At 36.1% G+C, this 17,381-nt stretch overlaps 1 protein-coding gene across 1 annotated transcript; it reads left to right on the top strand.

Moving 5' to 3' along the window:
- Positions 1-12,446: 12,446 nt before the first annotated feature.
- Positions 12,447-14,126, top strand: LOC147522317 (putative xyloglucan 6-xylosyltransferase 5). The gene has a single exon (XM_086592684.1). The coding sequence runs from the start codon at positions 12,575-12,577 to the stop codon at positions 13,922-13,924; it is 1,350 nt and encodes a 449-aa protein (XP_086448810.1). The 5' UTR covers positions 12,447-12,574; the 3' UTR covers positions 13,925-14,126.
- The last annotated feature ends 3,255 nt before the right edge of the window (positions 14,127-17,381 follow it).

The raw sequence follows: 17,381 nt of genomic DNA, 5'->3' as shown, positions 1-17,381 counted from the left end.
TCTCAAATTGATCAATTTCAATTCAGTTTTTTTGCTGATTCATCAATCTTTATCAAATTTCTTCAAATCTATCAATTAAATTGATCATTTACATTAATTTCATCAAGATTTCATCATCAATTACTTCTTAACATGGCAAGAACAAATCAAACAACAACAAATAATCATATCAATCAGAATCAAGGACAACAATTCAATTAGAATCAAAATCAAAATCAATGAGCAACTAATCTTCAAGCTTCAACAACGGCGAAATCTTCTAGTTTAGTGAGTTATGTTATGAATCCATCCATGCTTCAGAATATCTCTAACTTTGTTACTATTAAGCTAACTCGAGAAAACTATATGCAATGGAGATATGTCTTTCTACCTATCTTGCGTACATTTAATTTACTTGGAATTATAAATGGAAATGATCCATGTCCTAGTGAATTTGTAATTGATAGAAATGGAGTTGTTACAACACAAGTAAATCAAGCTTACAATGAATGGGTGAAATGATATCAGATCTTACTCGTATGGATAAATACCACATTATCATTATCACCTGAATTCCTATCTTATGTTGTTGGCATACCAACTTCAAAAGCTTTATGGATGAATTTGGAGAAACAATTTGCTGCTATATCAAAAGCATATGTAAACCAATTAAAAGGAAGACTTCAAGATATAAAGTAAGGAGGTTTATCTGTTTCTATGTATTTTGCAAAACATTAAGCAAATAACATATGCATTGGCAGCAGTTGGTTCACCTATTCTAGATTAAGACTTAGTGTTTCATATTTTAAGAGGTTTACCTAGTGAGTATAAACCTTTTGCCACTTCAGTGAGACTTAGACAAGAAGAAGTTGGCTCAGATGAACTTTATGGTTTACTTTTGAGTGATGAATAACTTTCTATTGAAGACATGCATGCAGTTTCTCCCTCAGCTACACATGCCTTTGCAACAATCACACAGAATTATCAGAATAATAGAGGAGGTTTTAAAGACAATTATAGAGGAAATAATAATTTTAGATGAGGTTATCAAGGAAGAAATGTTCAGTCAAGAAGAGGTGGATATCAAGGAAATGGTGGTTATCAGGGTAATGGATATCAAGGTAACAAGCTTGTTAGTCAAGTTTGTGGAAAGGTGGGACATTTGGCAATAGATTGTCATCATAGGATGAGCCATGCTTATGCTGGTAAAATTCCACCTACCAAACTAGCAATGTTAGCTAGTTTTGAAGATTCTAGAGCTTCTACATCAAACTCTGAAGCTTATTGATAAGCCTCCAAAATTGTAGTTTAAAGTCTTTACTAATATTTCATTTAGGCCAATTATATTTATAATAATGAGAGTTTATTACTGTTTACTTGTTTTTGTGCATTTCAGGTATTGGAGTTAAATATGTACATAAAGACATTATTTTTGCAAGAGAAATGAGTCAAATTGATTGCTAGAGAAGTTTTATGGTTAAAACCCAAGTTTTAAGGATAAAAAACTTTTTTAAGCCTAGTCAAAGTTGGAAAGTCAAAGTCAACTCTAGGCAGAAAAAGAACATAAAGTTAACAGAACTTCAACAAGTTGTATCTTTAGACTCAGACTTCAGAATTGGGCGAATTTTATGTCAAAACGACCAGCTCAGAAAGAATTTTCTAATAGTCTAATTTTCGACCTAATCAAAGTAGTGAAAGTGGAAAAAAAGGGTATTGCAGTAAATTCCAGCAGTGAGAACCCTTTTGGACTTAATTATTTAGGTTTTGGGCTTGATTTAGTGGCCCAAAACACAGCTCCAAATCCCATCAACGAAATTGTAACCTAAATATTTGCTTTATAAAGAGGTTTAGGGTAAAACATTATATCCTCTCTCCCCCATTAGTTAATATAATTTAGGTTTTCTTATTGTAGCCTCCAACCTCCATTAAACGCTTTCATGTTATTATTTTAATTAAAGTTTTATTATCATTATGTCTTATTCTTATTCTTTTATTCATGATAGTCCCATGAATCAAAGCTAAACCTCTATTAGAGAGGATTTGAATGAAGTTTTGATGAGGACTTGATATGTTAGTATATAGTAGTTGTTTAATTTAGAGCTTCAAGTCTAGGTTTTTCTCTACTTAGAAATAAAAAAAGTTGACCTATACTAGAGAATAAGGAGTTTGTTATGAGAATGTGAACAAACTTTCTCTCATGCTAATTAGCTATGACTAGAGATACCATAAGTGATTAGGGATCATTAAAGATCCAGTCTTTATGTTTCCCTTTGTCTAAAAATATAAATACTAAGGTTTTTCTCAACAACTCTATGATGACATGTTAGGAAATCATTAAAGTGGATTTCAAACTCTTTCTATTCTTCTCCATATTCTTAGATCCTATATTTATTTGACTTTAGCTTAATTTAGTATAATTTGCAACCCAAAAATCACACCATTATATTAAATCCACAATCATTACTCTCACCAAGTTTTCTTGTGTTTGATTAGTACAGAGTTTAATATGCACCTAGTTGATTATGGAACGGATTCTTGCTCTATATATGCATGATTAATTATGAGTAGGAATATTGATATAAACACAAGTTTAGTTGATTAGTTGTTTATGTTTAGGCATAGATAATTAGATCTTTTAAATTAGTGTTCATCACTTATGATTCAAATCAAGTCCCAAACTACAATGGATCACCTTTTGATAATTCATATTATAATGGCGGTTCTTATTATAATGATTTTGAAGGAATTGTTCCTATGCAAACTATGCTAGCACATCATCTTCACCAAACTTTGCTGCAAATTATTTTGCTCATTATGCAAGCGCCTCTTCACCAAATTGGTATGTTGATACTGGAGTCTCTCATCACATCACACCTGATACATCTAACATTCAGTCTTCTGCTTCATACAAGGGCAAGGACAAAGTTGTAGTGGGAAATGGCCAAGGTCTGCAAATTCTTAATACATGTTCTTCTTTAGTTTTTCCTAAGAATTCAAATGCTTGCTTTAATATTAAAAATATTTTTCATGTTCCCAAAATGTCACATAATATCTTGTTTGTTCACAAGTTTGTGACTGACAACAATTGTTCACTTACTTTTGATTCGTGTGGTTATGTGGTTTTACTGTGAAGGACAATGCCACCCAGAGGACTCTTTTCAGAGGTCAATTCAAACTGAAAATAGCCTCTACCCATTCACATTTTTTCATTCCACATCATCTACATTATCTACTCATTCAGCTTTTCTGAGTAAGAAAGCAACCTTCTCAACATGGTATCAAAGATTGGGACATCCATCTACTCAAGTGCTTCATCATGTTCTTAATCACAATAAATTGATTGTCACACACTCTGAAAAATCAAGTTTTTATGTAATGACTGTCAACTTGGCAAGAGTCATAAAATACCTTTTCATGCTTCTGTTTGTAAATCAAAGAATTCTTTACACATTTTGCAGATTAATTTGTGGGGACCTTCTCATGTTGTGTCTAACAATGGATATAGATATTTTGCAACAATTGTTGATGATTTTACAAGGTTTTGTTGGATTTATCCATTGCATTGTAAATCTGAATTTTATGATATATTTGTTTCTTTTAAAGTCTGTTGAAAAACAACTTGCATTTTCAATCAAGTGTGTTAGGACAAATTGTGGAGGGGAATTTGTTAGTCATAAGTTTCAGTCTCAAGTTCAGGAATTCAACATCAATATTCTTGTGTATATACCCCTGAATAGAATGGGATTGTAGAGAGAAAGCATAGACATCTTCTAGAAATGACAATGACTTTTTTTGCTCAATCTCATGATCCAAAACAATATTAGTAGGACCTCATTCAAACCTCTACCTAATAATGTCTGTCCTTGGCAAAAGTTGTTTCATCATGATCCTGACTACTCTTTTCTAAAAACATATAGTTGTAGTTATTTTCTTTGGCTTATATTAGGTTTTATTCACAAAATAAATTAGACATGAGAAGTAAACATTGTGTTTTTATAGGATATACTCTTGATCATAAAGGATACAAATATCTTGACCCTATTATAAATCATATTTTTGTATTAGGACATGTTGTTTTTAATGAGTGTGATCGAGTTTTCTTTCAAAACTAAAGTCTTTCTTTCTGACAGCTCTCAATCTAATCTCAGTTATTCTTTTGACATGTTTCAATTCTTTCAAAAATCTCTTACTCATACACATAACATTTTTTCAGTTCCCACTTAACTTCCTATCTCAGTTCCCACTTAAAAATCTCCAGTTCATACGTCAAATTCTGTCAGTCCCACTCCTTCAGTTGAAATTCAAAATTTTGTCAGTCCTATTCTTCCTGTTGACATTCAAAATTTAGTTTCTAGCACTCATGAGATGGAAACTAGATAAAAAAAGTGGCACATTCAAACCAAAAGTTTTCATCATTACAAAACATCCTATACCTATTGCTTTATCCACTTCAATTCAAATTTACCTCCTACTCCTACTACATATTAAACAAGCAATGAAAGATCCAAATTGAAGAGATTCCATGACAACTGAATTTAATGCTCTTATTAAAACAAAGACATATATTTTAGTTCCACCAAGTGCTTCTCAGAATGTGTTGGATAATAAATGAGTTTTCAGATTAAAGCAGAAGGTTAATGGTAAGATGGACAAGTTTAAGACAAGATTAGTTGCTAAAGGATTCAATTAGAAGTCAGGGGTTGATTTTACAGAAACATTTAGTCATGTAGCCAAGCCAACCACAATTAGAATGGTCATTTCTATAACAGTTCAAAGAGATTAGGATGTGAGGCAACTTGATGTTAGTAATGCCTTTCTACATGGTCACCTAAAGGAGGCAGTTTACATGTCACAGCCTATGGGATTTGTTGATGCAGAGAAGCCAAACTATGTTTGCAAATTACAGAGATCTCTTTATGGCCTAAAACAAGCCCCACGCACGTGCTTGGTATGAAGAATTAGTTAAAGTTCTTCTTTCTCTTGGGTTTGTCACAACACAAGCTGACTCCTCATTGTTTGTTAGATGTGAGCAGTCAAGTCTTACTAACATTCTCGTATATGTTGATGACATACTTCTTACAAGCAGTTCAACATCCTATTGCAACATTCTTATTTCTCAGCTGAGTAAAGCATTATTTGTAATGAAAGATTTAAGCTCTATTCATTATTTCTTGGGCATGGAAGCTAAGAGAAATTCACAGGGGATGTTCTTATCTCAAACCAAGTATACCTCTATGATTTGTTAGAAAGAGCTAAGATGAAGGATGCAAAGTCATGTTCCACTCCCTGTTCTACAACAATTAAATTGGATCCTTATTCTGGTGATCAATATTCTTGAAGATCCAATAGAGTACAGATCTCTTGTGGGAGCATGTGGGAGAAGTCAGAGAAGGCGCGGGCGCGCCCTAGTCGGTTTTGACAGAGGTTCGATAGATTCGTATATTTTCTATAAAGAAAAGTTTCCAATCCTTTTAGAAACAAGAGATACGAGTATGCACTCATATTGTGTTATATATAAACCTCTGTAACACAAACCTAAATCAATCAAGCAATAAACCTTTTTTTCTCCCATGGACGTAGGCTGCCGCATTGGCACCGAATCACTATAAATTTTTGTGTTTTGTCTCTTTGATTGGTTGTTTAATTCTATATGGTATCAGAGCGGAGCACTTAATCTCTCCTCTAAATCAATCTAAATAAACATAAAACACTATGTCAGATCCAAAATCAAACCCAAAGTCTGCTGTAACAACATAGACTGATTCTAATCCCGGTTGGAAGCTGTCATCAATTCTCTTGAATGGAACAAACTATATACCTTGGTCTAGGGCTGTTTCACTATCTCTAGGTGGCAAGAGGAAATTAGGGTTCATTAATGGTGCAAAAGTGTGTCCTGCCATTGATGATGCCGAATATGAGAATTGAGTTTCCAATGATCAGCTTGTTCGATCTTGGTTACTCAATTATATGGAGTCAACTATTGTTGGAATTTTTACTTTCTCTGATTCAGCAAAGGAGATGTGGGATTCAATTGAAGATTTATACGGAAACTAGAACAATTTTGCCTGTATTTTTGAACTTCAACTCGCAATCGGTGCTTTACAACAAGGTGAGAAGACTTTTACAGAACACCTTGGGAATTTGAAGAAATTGTGGGATGAGTTAAACATATATCGTCCACACACCACAGATGCTAAGACTCTTTTGAAACGGGATGAAGATAATAAAATCTTCACAGTATTTCGTAGTCTTAAACTAGAATATGAAAATCTAGAAAGTAATATTTTAATGGAAATCACTCTTCCATTACTTGCTGTTGTTTGTGCAACTATTCAGAGAGAGGAAATAAGGAAGAAAACCATGAACTCCGAAGTGAAGTCCTCAATCTCTGAATCTACTGTATTATTTGCAGAAAACAATTTTCGAAAGAAGTCACAGGGATTTGAAAAGGGTAAGGGAAAAAGGGAACCGTCTCACTGTGATCATTGTGGAAAGAACTGGCACACCAAGGACCATTGTTGGAAATTATATCCACAACTTAAAAGGAAAAAGGAACCGTCTAAGAAAGAGCATGCTGCATTAGCCGATACATCAATGTCCAACTCAGATATTAGTCATCAGTTGAGTCAAATTCTTCAACAACTCACTAAGTCCATGCCATCTAGCAAAGGTCAGTATGTCTCAACTCATGTGTCAGGTAATTTATATGCCTATTTTACTATGCCAGAAAATAGTAACTCATGAATAATTGATTCGGGGGCTACTTATCATATGGCTAATTGCCCTACCTCTGTATATAATTTTGTGTCCAAAACAGAAAAACATAATATTTCCATAACCAATGGATCCACCGTCCCCATTCTAGGTAGTGGTCAAGTGGATTTTTTCAATCAAAGTCTCAAGAGTGACGTTCTAGTTGTTCCTTCCTTCCCTGTCCAACTTCTATTTGTTGGCAAACTTACAAATTCTTTAAATTGTGATGTCATTTTTTCTCCCAACTCTGTCGTCTTTTAGGATCGAAAGTCGAAGAGGACCTACGATTGGTGAAGGGATTTATTCCAATGGGCTCTATTTGTTGAAGTCACATAAGAAGGCGTGTCAAGCTAGTGGTTTACTTGAGAGTCGCATTTTGCATAAAAGACTTGGGCATCCATCTAGTCATGTCTTGTCAAATTTATTTCCGCATGTTTTTATAAACTCTGATGATGTTTGTGATGTTTGTCAATTTTCTAAACAAACTCGTTTACCTTTTCTAAACTTGCATTCTATGTCTAATAATTTGTTTGAGTTAATCCACTCTGATTTATGGGGACCTGCTCCCGTTAATTCTTATAATGGCTATAAGTATTTTGTGTTGTTTATTGATGATAAATCTCGTGCTACATGGTTATATTTGTTGAAATTGAAGACTGAGGCTATGAATGTTTTCAAAGATTTTCATAATATGGTTACTAATCAGTTTGGTGGAAAAATCAAGATGTTCAGATCAGACAATGGCACTGAGTTTTGCAAAGGTCTATTACCTGAGTACCTTCATGGACAGGGGACAATTCATCAAACTAGCTGTGTTGGCACACCTCAACAGAATGGCGTGGCTGAAAGAAAAAATAGACACCTTTTGGAGACCACTCGTGCTCTTATGTTGGGCACGAATGTTCTTAAGCAATACTGGTCGCATGGCGTCTTAACTGCTGCTTATTTGATTAATCGTCTTCCCAGTCGGGTTCTTGGTTTCAAATCCCCATTGGAAGTGCTCAAATCTAGGCCACTGGATCTCTCTCATCTGTGAGTTTTGGGTGTGTTTGTTATGTACATCAACAAGCTCTTCATCGAGATAAATTGGATGCTCGGGCAACTCGATGTATTTTTGTTAGTTATTCTATCACACATAAATGCTACATATGTTACAATCCGATGACAAGAAAACTGGTTGTCACTCGTGATGTACGATTTGTGGAATCTGAAGCTTTCTTTCAAGATCCAGTTATGCCTGGGAATCGGTCCCAGGAGGAGTGTTTGGCAGATTTGGCACCTCTCCCAGCAGTTATGGTTGATTTGGCACCTCTCCCAGCAGTTGGTGAAAGCATGGTTCCTGTCCCGGGGGTTGGTGAAGGCATAGTTCCTGCCGCTTAAGTTATGGGTACTCCTGAAGAAAGGGGGGTGCTCCCGGTCGAAAGCAACTGGCGGCTAGTAGCTCCTAGTGCGACGATTTTCGAAGAATGCAAGTAGGTGGTGCGGCTCCCAGAATTAGCAAACTTAGGCGCGGGCGCGCTCTAGTGCTCCTCCAGCTCCTCGACAATCTGAACGAGAGAGACGACCTCCAGTAACTCTCAAGGATTATTATAAATCTAATAGAGAATTGCATCTTCCAGTGACTCACATGAATTTTTATTCTTTGCATGATGTTTCATATCCTCTACAGGAGTATATAACGTATGCCAATATCACTTCATCTCATTATGCTTTCTTATGTACAGTCGATGACGTGCAAGAACCCAAGGACTTTAGAGAATCGTCCAGTATGGAGAAAGGCGATGCAAGAAGAACTTCGTGCTCTATACGAGAATAAAACTTGGGAGATTGTTATGCTACCGTACAGAAAGAAAATTGTTGATTGTTGGTGGGTGTTCAGAAACAAGTTCAATAGTGATGGTTCCTTAGAGAAGCATAAAGCTCGACTTGTTGCAAGAGGATTCACCCAAACTTATGGAAAGAGAAGCATAAAGCTCGACTTGTTGCAAGAGGATTCACCCAAACTTATGGTCAGGACTACAAGGAGACTTTTGCACCAGTTCTAAAGATGAACACGTTTAGAGTTCTTGTATCTCTAGCTATAAATCAAGACTGGAAATTATTTAAAATGGATGTAAAAAATGCATTCTTACACGGAGATCTTAAAGAAGAAGTGTATATGAGCATCCCACCTTGACATCCAAATGAGACTAAGGTTGGATTGATATGCAAGTTAAAAAAGGCTATCTATAGACTTAAACAATCTCCACGAGCGTGGTATGCCAAGCTCAGTTCTGTTCTAGCTATGACCGGCTTTAAGCAAAGTGATGTTGATCCTTCTTTATTTGTTAAATCTAGCAGGTCAGGTTTGGTTGTTGTTCTTATTTATGTTGATGACATAGTTATCACAGGTAGACCATATCGAAATCTATAAGCTCAAGGATTTATTGCACAAGAAATTTGCCATCAAGGATCTGGGTATTATGAAGTACTTTCTTGGGATCGAAATTACTGATTCAAAAAAAGGCATATTTCTTAATCAAAGAAAGTATGTGTTGGATCTTTTGAGTGAAGTAGATAAGCTGGGGGTAAAACCATCTGATTCTCCAACTGACAGTGGAGCCAAGTTGGACAACAGCGGTGGTGATCTTCTTCTTCGACATTGGTCGATTATCGATGAATTAGTTGGTAAACTGATATATTTAACTATTACTCGACCAGATATTTCTTATGCAGTAAGCTTGGTTAGTCGTTTTATGCATGCTCCAAGGACTCCACATATGAATGCAATTTCTAGAATCTTTGCAAAGATATCGAAAGCGGTCGCCAGTGCAGGTATTTGGATGTGGAAAAATGGGCATACATCTATTACTGCTTACACAGATGCTGATTGAGCAGGATGTCCAGTTGATCGGCGGTCTACTTCCGGTTATTGTGCCTTTGTGGGAGGTAATTTTGTCACTTGGAAGAGCAAGAAACAAAATGTAGTGGCTCGTTCTAGTGCAGAAGCTGAGTACAGGGCTATGGCTTCCACCACCAGTGAAATCATATGGCTTCACGCTCTTCTGAAGGATTTGTGTTTTGGTTTGCATCTGCCAACTACATTTTACTGTGATAATCAAGCTGATATACACATTGCTGCAATCTGGTGTTTCATGAGAGAGCTAAGCATATTGAAGTTGACTGTCATTTTGTGCGTGAAAAAGTACAGTCTATGTAACGCCCGTATTTTGACAGATGTTCGATAGATTCGTATGTTTTCTATAAAGGAAAGTCTCCAATCCTTTTAGAAACAAGAGATACGAGTATGCACTCATATTGTGCTATATATAAACCTCTGTAACACAAACCTAAATCAATCAAGCAATAAACCTTTCTTCTCCCGTGGACGTAGGCTGCCGCATTGGCACCGAACCACTATAAATTCTTGTGTTTTGTCTCTTTGATTGGTTGTTTAATTCTACAGAGCATTGCAGTATTTGACATGGACTAGACTAGATATATATCATTTTCAGTCAATCAAGTCTGTCAATATATACACAAACCTACTGTACTTAATTTTGCAACTATTAAGAGAATTCGGAGATATCTCAAGGGTACACTTGACAAAGGCATCTATCTCACTAAAGGTTCACAGTTTCTTACTGCCTATTCTGATGCAGATTGGGCTAGTTCCCCTGCTGATAGAAGGTATACTATTGGCTTATGTGTTTACTTTGGATCAAATTTAATCTCTTGGTGTGCAAAGAAGTAGTCACAGTATCAAGGTCAAGCACAAAGAGTGAATATATAGGAGTCTTGCTTATATTGCTGCAGAGATTTATTGGACTTGTATTTTTCTCAATGATCTTAAAGTTTGTCTGTTACAATCACCACTGCTATGGTGTGACAACATAAGTGTTATCTTTTTGTGTAGTAATCCCATCTTTCATGCTATGACTAAGCATGTGGAAGTGGATTATCATTACGTGAGGGAATTGGTAACAAATCAACTTTTGGTCATCAAATATATATGTCTGCACCTAGGATCAAATAGTTGATGTTTTCACTAAAGGACTTTCAAGACAGAGATTTGAAGACTTAATTTCCAAGCTTTCAGTGAGAACATCTCCCTTCAGCATGAGGGTGAATAATGAGAGTAAGAGTTCAAGCGCAGAGAGTTCATGAAAGTTAACATTGTTAGTTATAACAGAATGTGACAGCTAAGCATTAGTTAGGTGTAACAAACTCTGTAACTGTATTGTGTATAGTATAAATAGAAAAGAAGTGTAATAGAGAAGAATTCATTCAATAAATGTTTTCATTTTTGAGTCATTGTAAATTTTATGTTTTTCATTTTATTTTCACTTCCATACTGAATGCAAATAAATTGATCCGATTCAGATCAATGTTGGGACAAATCAATTACAGTATTAAGTATCATGATCCCGTATAGCATGTATACAAAAGTGAATAGGAAAGTGGATCAGTAACCATTTTTAGTCCTTTTCTCGAGGATATTGGAATGATGCTACATGCAAATTTTATTTTAGAAGGGACAAAATTGCATCTCAGAAGACTTCAACAGCCTGCTCAGGGAAGGAAAAACAGTACCCATATATGGGCAGTGCCGCAGTGAACATGACTCTGTATAGGGGTGAAGGACCAAATCTATTATTTTATACACTAAATTATATGAGAGTGTGATGTTGCTGAGCTTTTGGGAGGTGTGTGCACGTTAACGTTGTCGTTTTGATTAGTCCATTTATTTAGTTTTAAAACTAGTTTTACTTACTTTTCAAATCTCCTGGATTGTTGCTGGATTAGCGACGATCTCTCTCATGATGGGACCATTTCTTCTTCAATCTAAATCCACCGTGGACTTTCCATTTGTAGAAATTTTTACGTTTTAATAGTTATAGTTTCTTTCAATTTGCACACAATAGAATAATGTCATACGACCACACCAATACCAACAGAATAACCACAATTAAATTCACAATCTAGTGTACACAGTATACCGAATCGATGAAATTTTTAAGGAAACAACCTTGCTCATATTTACTGGCCTTCTTCATGTCGTCCCAACTCGTGGACACTATTATTGTCGCTGTCTTTTACAGTTTTACCCAATTAACCTCCATAAAGACCTCTAAATCAATTGGCTGGCAAATGAATTATTTTGTCGAGAAAAAACAGAATTTAGAGTATTTCTAGGTGGTAGTATCACTTCTCAAAATTTTCAAATTTGCTTCTAAAATTCGGAATTTTTCGAAATTCCAACTCTAGGTGAAAACAAATTCGGTCGATCACCGTCCAAATGATTTTTGTTCATAAATTTGGCGATTTTGGATGGATGCAGAAGCGCAATAAATAACGTCGTAGCGTCATTGCAAATGTCCCCACAATTTTTTTTTTTAACTTTGATCAGCACCCACGGGGTGTGGTACTGTCCGACGAAGTTATTTTTTTTTTTACTTTTTTTTAGTGCGGCGATTAGGAATGTCGCGTTTTTTTTTTTTTAATTTGAGGGCGACAATGGTACCATATTCCAAATTTGCGAATGATATTTGCGACCACTTAGAATTGATCAAAATTTGCGACCAAATTCTCCAAATTTCGTTTTGAAATTTGAATAAAATATTATCACCACTTATAAAAACAAACACACCCTAATAATAATAATAAAATTTGTTTTTACCAAAAAGCCCTATTACAAAAAATTTCCAAACCTTATTACAAAACAACAACATTCCCCACTACCTTATCATTCCAATATAAAAACATCCCCCGTTTCTTCTACACACTTGAAGTCGGTGTCGGAAAACTCCCTTTCTTCTCCCCTCAACAATCATGACATAATTATCAAATCTAGTAAAAAAAAATGGGCCATGAAAAAAAGAGAGGCGGAGGAACAAACCAAACACTTCCAACAACAACAACAACAACCACCACCGCCCGACGTACATCAATACCACGTGGCAGACAGATCTCAAAAACATTCAACAATCTGAAAATCACAATCCTCTGCGGCTTCGTAACAATCTTAGTCCTACGTGGCACTATTGGCGTAGGTAACTTAACCGGCGGCTCAAGCTCAAGCGAAGCTAAAAAAGTTATTGAAGACACAAACCGGATCATAGCTGAAATCCGATCCGACTCCGATCCAAATGAAATCGAAGTTTATCTAAACACAAATGATACGTACAGCTTAGGTCCCAAAATAAAAAACTGGAATGAAGAGCGTGAGATCTGGCTTCAAACTCACCCTCAGTTTCCCAGGACAGTTAATAACAAGCCACGTATGCTACTCGTGACAGGGTCACCACCCAACCCGTGTGACAACCCAATTGGCGACCATTACTTATTGAAGTCGATAAAGAACAAGATTGATTACTGCCGTATACATGGGATTGAGATTGTGTATAATATGGCACATCTTGATAGAGAATTAGCTGGATACTGGGCGAAACTCCCGTTGATTAGGAGACTTATGTTGTCACATCCAGAGGTTGAATGGATCTGGTGGATGGATAGTGATGCATTGTTTACTGATATGGTGTTTGAGATTCCTGTTAGGAAATATGATGGCTTTAATTTAGTTGTTCATGGGTATCCCGATTTAATGTTTAATCAGAACAGTTGGATTGCGTTGAATACCGGGAGTTTTTTGTTTCGGAATTGTCAGTGGTCTTTGGATTTACTTGATGCTTGGGCACCTATGGGTCCCAAAGGACCGATTAGAGATGAGGCTGGGAAAGTTTTAACTGCTAATTTAAAAGGTAGACCTGCTTTTGAAGCTGATGATCAATCTGCATTGATTTATTTGTTGATTTCCAAGAAGGATGAGTGGATGGATAAAGTGTTTTTGGAGAATTCTTATTATTTACATGGGTATTGGGCGGGTTTGGTTGATCGTTATGAGGAGATGATTGACAAGTATCATCCGGGATTGGGTGATGAGAGGTGGCCATTTGTTACTCATTTTGTTGGGTGTAAGCCTTGTGGGAGTTATGGGGATTATCCAGTTGAGAGATGTTTGAGTAGTATGGAGAGGGCTTTTAATTTCGCTGATAATCAAGTGCTTAATTTGTATGGGTTTAGGCATAAAGCATTGTTGAGTCCGAAGATTAAGAGAATCAGAAACGAGACTGTGAAACCGTTGGAGTATGTAGACCAGTTTGATATTCGACGCCCCCCAGTGCAGAAAGACGATAAGTTGCATAACTTGTGAGTTAGTAGTTTACTACTGCTTTTCATGAATCTTGAATGTTGTAATTTTTTTCAGTTAGTTCAATTTGATAGCATTTTAGAGATAGTGGGTTGTGTTTGTATTGATTTTACTGTACTGCTTTTGAGAAAACAGAAGTGGTATTTTTTTAATTACTACTGTTTTATCCAGATAAGAAGAAATAGTGATTGTTTTGTTAATCCAACTTTCATCTCTAAGTGGGTCTCTTCAGTGTTTCTATTTTAGTTTTGGATATGCTTAACATGTTTTAGTCCTCAGCTCAATTAGATCTTCTCTTAAATTGGATATTTGGTAATGTTTGGGATGGTTGTTAGAAACCCAGTGGAAGTGTTAGATTTTTATTTAGGTTGAAGTATTTCCCACTAGCGTGGTGCCATTGCATTCGCCTTCCAACTCACAGATGGTCCGTCTATACGAACGATACTAGGAAGATTTAATTTTCATTGTTCTAGTTCTTACTATCATATTTGTTTCGTATCTTTCTGATGGACTGAAGATGTTTTAGACAACTTTGGTGTGCTTACCTTATACTGATATATGTGAAGAAGTTTCATTCTAGGGACTGGTGAGTACGAACTGGCTACTTTCCATTATTTCATTTTTTGGTTTACGTCAATATCTTTATATTTGCATCTAAGACTCTATTTGTTGCAAAGCAAATCTTTAATGATTCTTGAAAGAAGTATCTTCAAAGTGTTACTGTGGTCATTAACTAATATACATTCGGTCTAAACCAGGCCATGGATGTGAATTACAATCCCTTTATTTCCCTAGTTTCCAAACAGTAGCAGAGTCTTGATTGTATTTGCATCATCCTTGATAGGGGTTTTGGTAAGTGGGAGTGTGGGACCACTTACTAACACAATTAATGCCCTAAAAACACATTAGTTTTGCTTCTGTTTTGAGCAGCATGTTTGGTCACTTTGCTGGTATGGAAAGCGTAAACCTTGAGAGTTCAGATTGATGAACCCTTTTTGCTGTATCTTTGTAGTTTCAGTGGTTCAAGGATGGCTTATGCAAACAGTTTTGATTTATTTCAAAATTTGTGTGTGATACAACAGATGTTTCTTCGTAGATTGTCCTTCATTTTTCTCCCTCTTCTCCTCTGCCTCTCTGATCCAGAGTTGTGATGAGGTCTACTCACTCTACTTTGTATGGTACGGTCCCATATCTCTTTGTGGAGCTTTCTTTTTCTAGAGTTGTAATAACGTTGGAAGCCTAGGCAACAAAGTTTGACTTCCAACCTTAAAGCATCTAGAATGGGCCCCGACCAAACTTAGGGTTTTAAATGTTCTTTTGTTAACACGATGCCACTATAAATGGTTCAGTTTAAAGAGTTTGTGTTTGCTCTTCAAATGAAATGTGCCGAGTTTTTTTTTTTTTTTTTTTTTATTTTTTTTTGGCCTTGTTTCCATGTCTGCTTGATGGGGTTTAAGACCTTTTTTATATTTACCTTTTCTTTCTATTTTTGTTTGTCGCCCATGTATGTGCTTTTTCCTCTCCTTCTCTCGTTACATCTCACCTTTTTGGTCTTATGTTTAAGTAATTTTGAAGTTCTATCATTTGGAACATGGATACCTTCATGTTAAATTGGATATGCTGAATAGGATGATCCTCTGATGTACTCCCCATATAACAATTCTGTATATACAATGTCTTCCGAGTATCACCTTTTTTGGATTTGTATGCAATTCTATTATGTAACCTGTCGTTGCCTCCAGTAAATAGATTCTATGAATCATCTCTCAGGCTTTAATATATTGTTGAGGCAACCTTGTGGTTCTACCAATTTGTACTTGATGTAGATTCTAGCCTTTGATTTGTTTCCTCGGATGAAAGGCCCTAATTATTTTCCTGAAAGAATACATATATTAAATAAAGTGTGCATGTTCTCATTGCACACTTCAGATTGCTCTTGAAGGTGAAGGTATGTGGGGAGACTATAAATAGTGCTTTCATTTGGTTTGCAATTACAGATTGAATTCTCCCATATGCCATTTCGAAGCAACTGGCATGTGCTAGAAGCCATTGCACTTCAGCACTTGTTTGCTTTTTTAAACTGGAATTGTTTCTGCGTAGTATTCTTCCATTCTCAACAAGTTCAGAATTCGTTTTTTGTGCTTTCAGTGAACAGAGATATCATTTTTATTTATTTACTTATTTTGTTTTCTTATCTAGATATGTTTCTCATGGCATCCTTCCAAGTTTGAACACTTCAAAAGATAGCGCAGGTTAAAAAGAGAGAAGTATTTGAGCTATAAAATAAGGTAGTCAGTTTGGACTTTGAAGTCTTGCTCACTTCCGAAATCCCCATTGTTTCGCATTTCCCAGAAGTTATCATCACATTGCATTGAAAAAAAATTCCTCAACAACCTATCGTGTCTGACACTCTGACAAATTGTTGTGTTCTTTATTCTCCATCAAACCTCTTTAACAAAGTACAACTAGAGACTCGAAACAATTGTATGCCAATTCAGAAACTGCACTTGAACTGATTCTGGAAGAGGAGGTAGAGAATGCGACAATGTGGGGTTTAGTGTAGTTAATGACTTAATGCTGCGTCTTGCTGCTCTGCTGTTTTGGTTTGCCTTCCTAAAATTTCCCTTGCCAGAAACAAGTACGCAATCAATTAGAATTAGATTACTGTGCATGCCCTTTTGTGAATGGTGGTATTTACTATTTAGAGTTCCACTATAGCTATACGTTGTGAGGAGTACTGAGGACCACAGATGGTGTGAGTTCAGTACAAGTTTAGGTTGTGAGGAGAACTGAGGACCACTGATGGTGTGAGTTCAGTACAAGTTTAGGTTGTGAGGAGTACTGAGGACCACCGATGGTGTGAGTTCAGTACAAGTTTAGGCCCATTCTACCAATCAAAGGTAAAAAACCCATCGACAGTGATCCGACAAAGCAAGCGTTTGTCAAGGAGCTTGTCTCTTATGTTCTTATGTTGAAAAAAAGTTCTACAGGGGAACTAATGCTGTTGCAGACTGGTTAGCATAACAAGGAGCTGAAGACCTGCTATTGGAACTTTGCATCAATCTATTGTCCCACTGGTCAAATAATTCTGTAGGAAGACGTGATATGCAGGACTCCTAGGAGGGTGACTTCTAGTGAACTTATGTGCCAAGTATGGTTGTATTAATCCTATTCCTAAAAAAAATAAAAAAGTTAAATTTGGCTTGAACAAGAATGAATCCAAGTTGACAAATCGAATATTCAGCATAAAATCCTTCCCAAAGGGAAGGGTCAGTTGGCCAGTCATTGATATTGGTTAGACTCGATTCAGATCTTTGGTAATCCTAGCTTCCCTTAAACCTAATTCATCATTTTTCTGAAGGAGATATCAGTGATGATGAAACCATTAAAATAATAGTAAATATTTCCACGTAATCATTAAACTCTTTGCTTTATCGATTGTTCTGTCAGCACCACTTGC

This window comes from Coptis chinensis, chromosome 1 (assembly GCF_015680905.1).
Source record: "Coptis chinensis isolate HL-2020 chromosome 1, ASM1568090v1, whole genome shotgun sequence".
Lineage (NCBI taxonomy): Eukaryota > Viridiplantae > Streptophyta > Magnoliopsida > Ranunculales > Ranunculaceae > Coptis > Coptis chinensis.
This window is presented reverse-complemented; position numbering and strand designations above follow the sequence as displayed.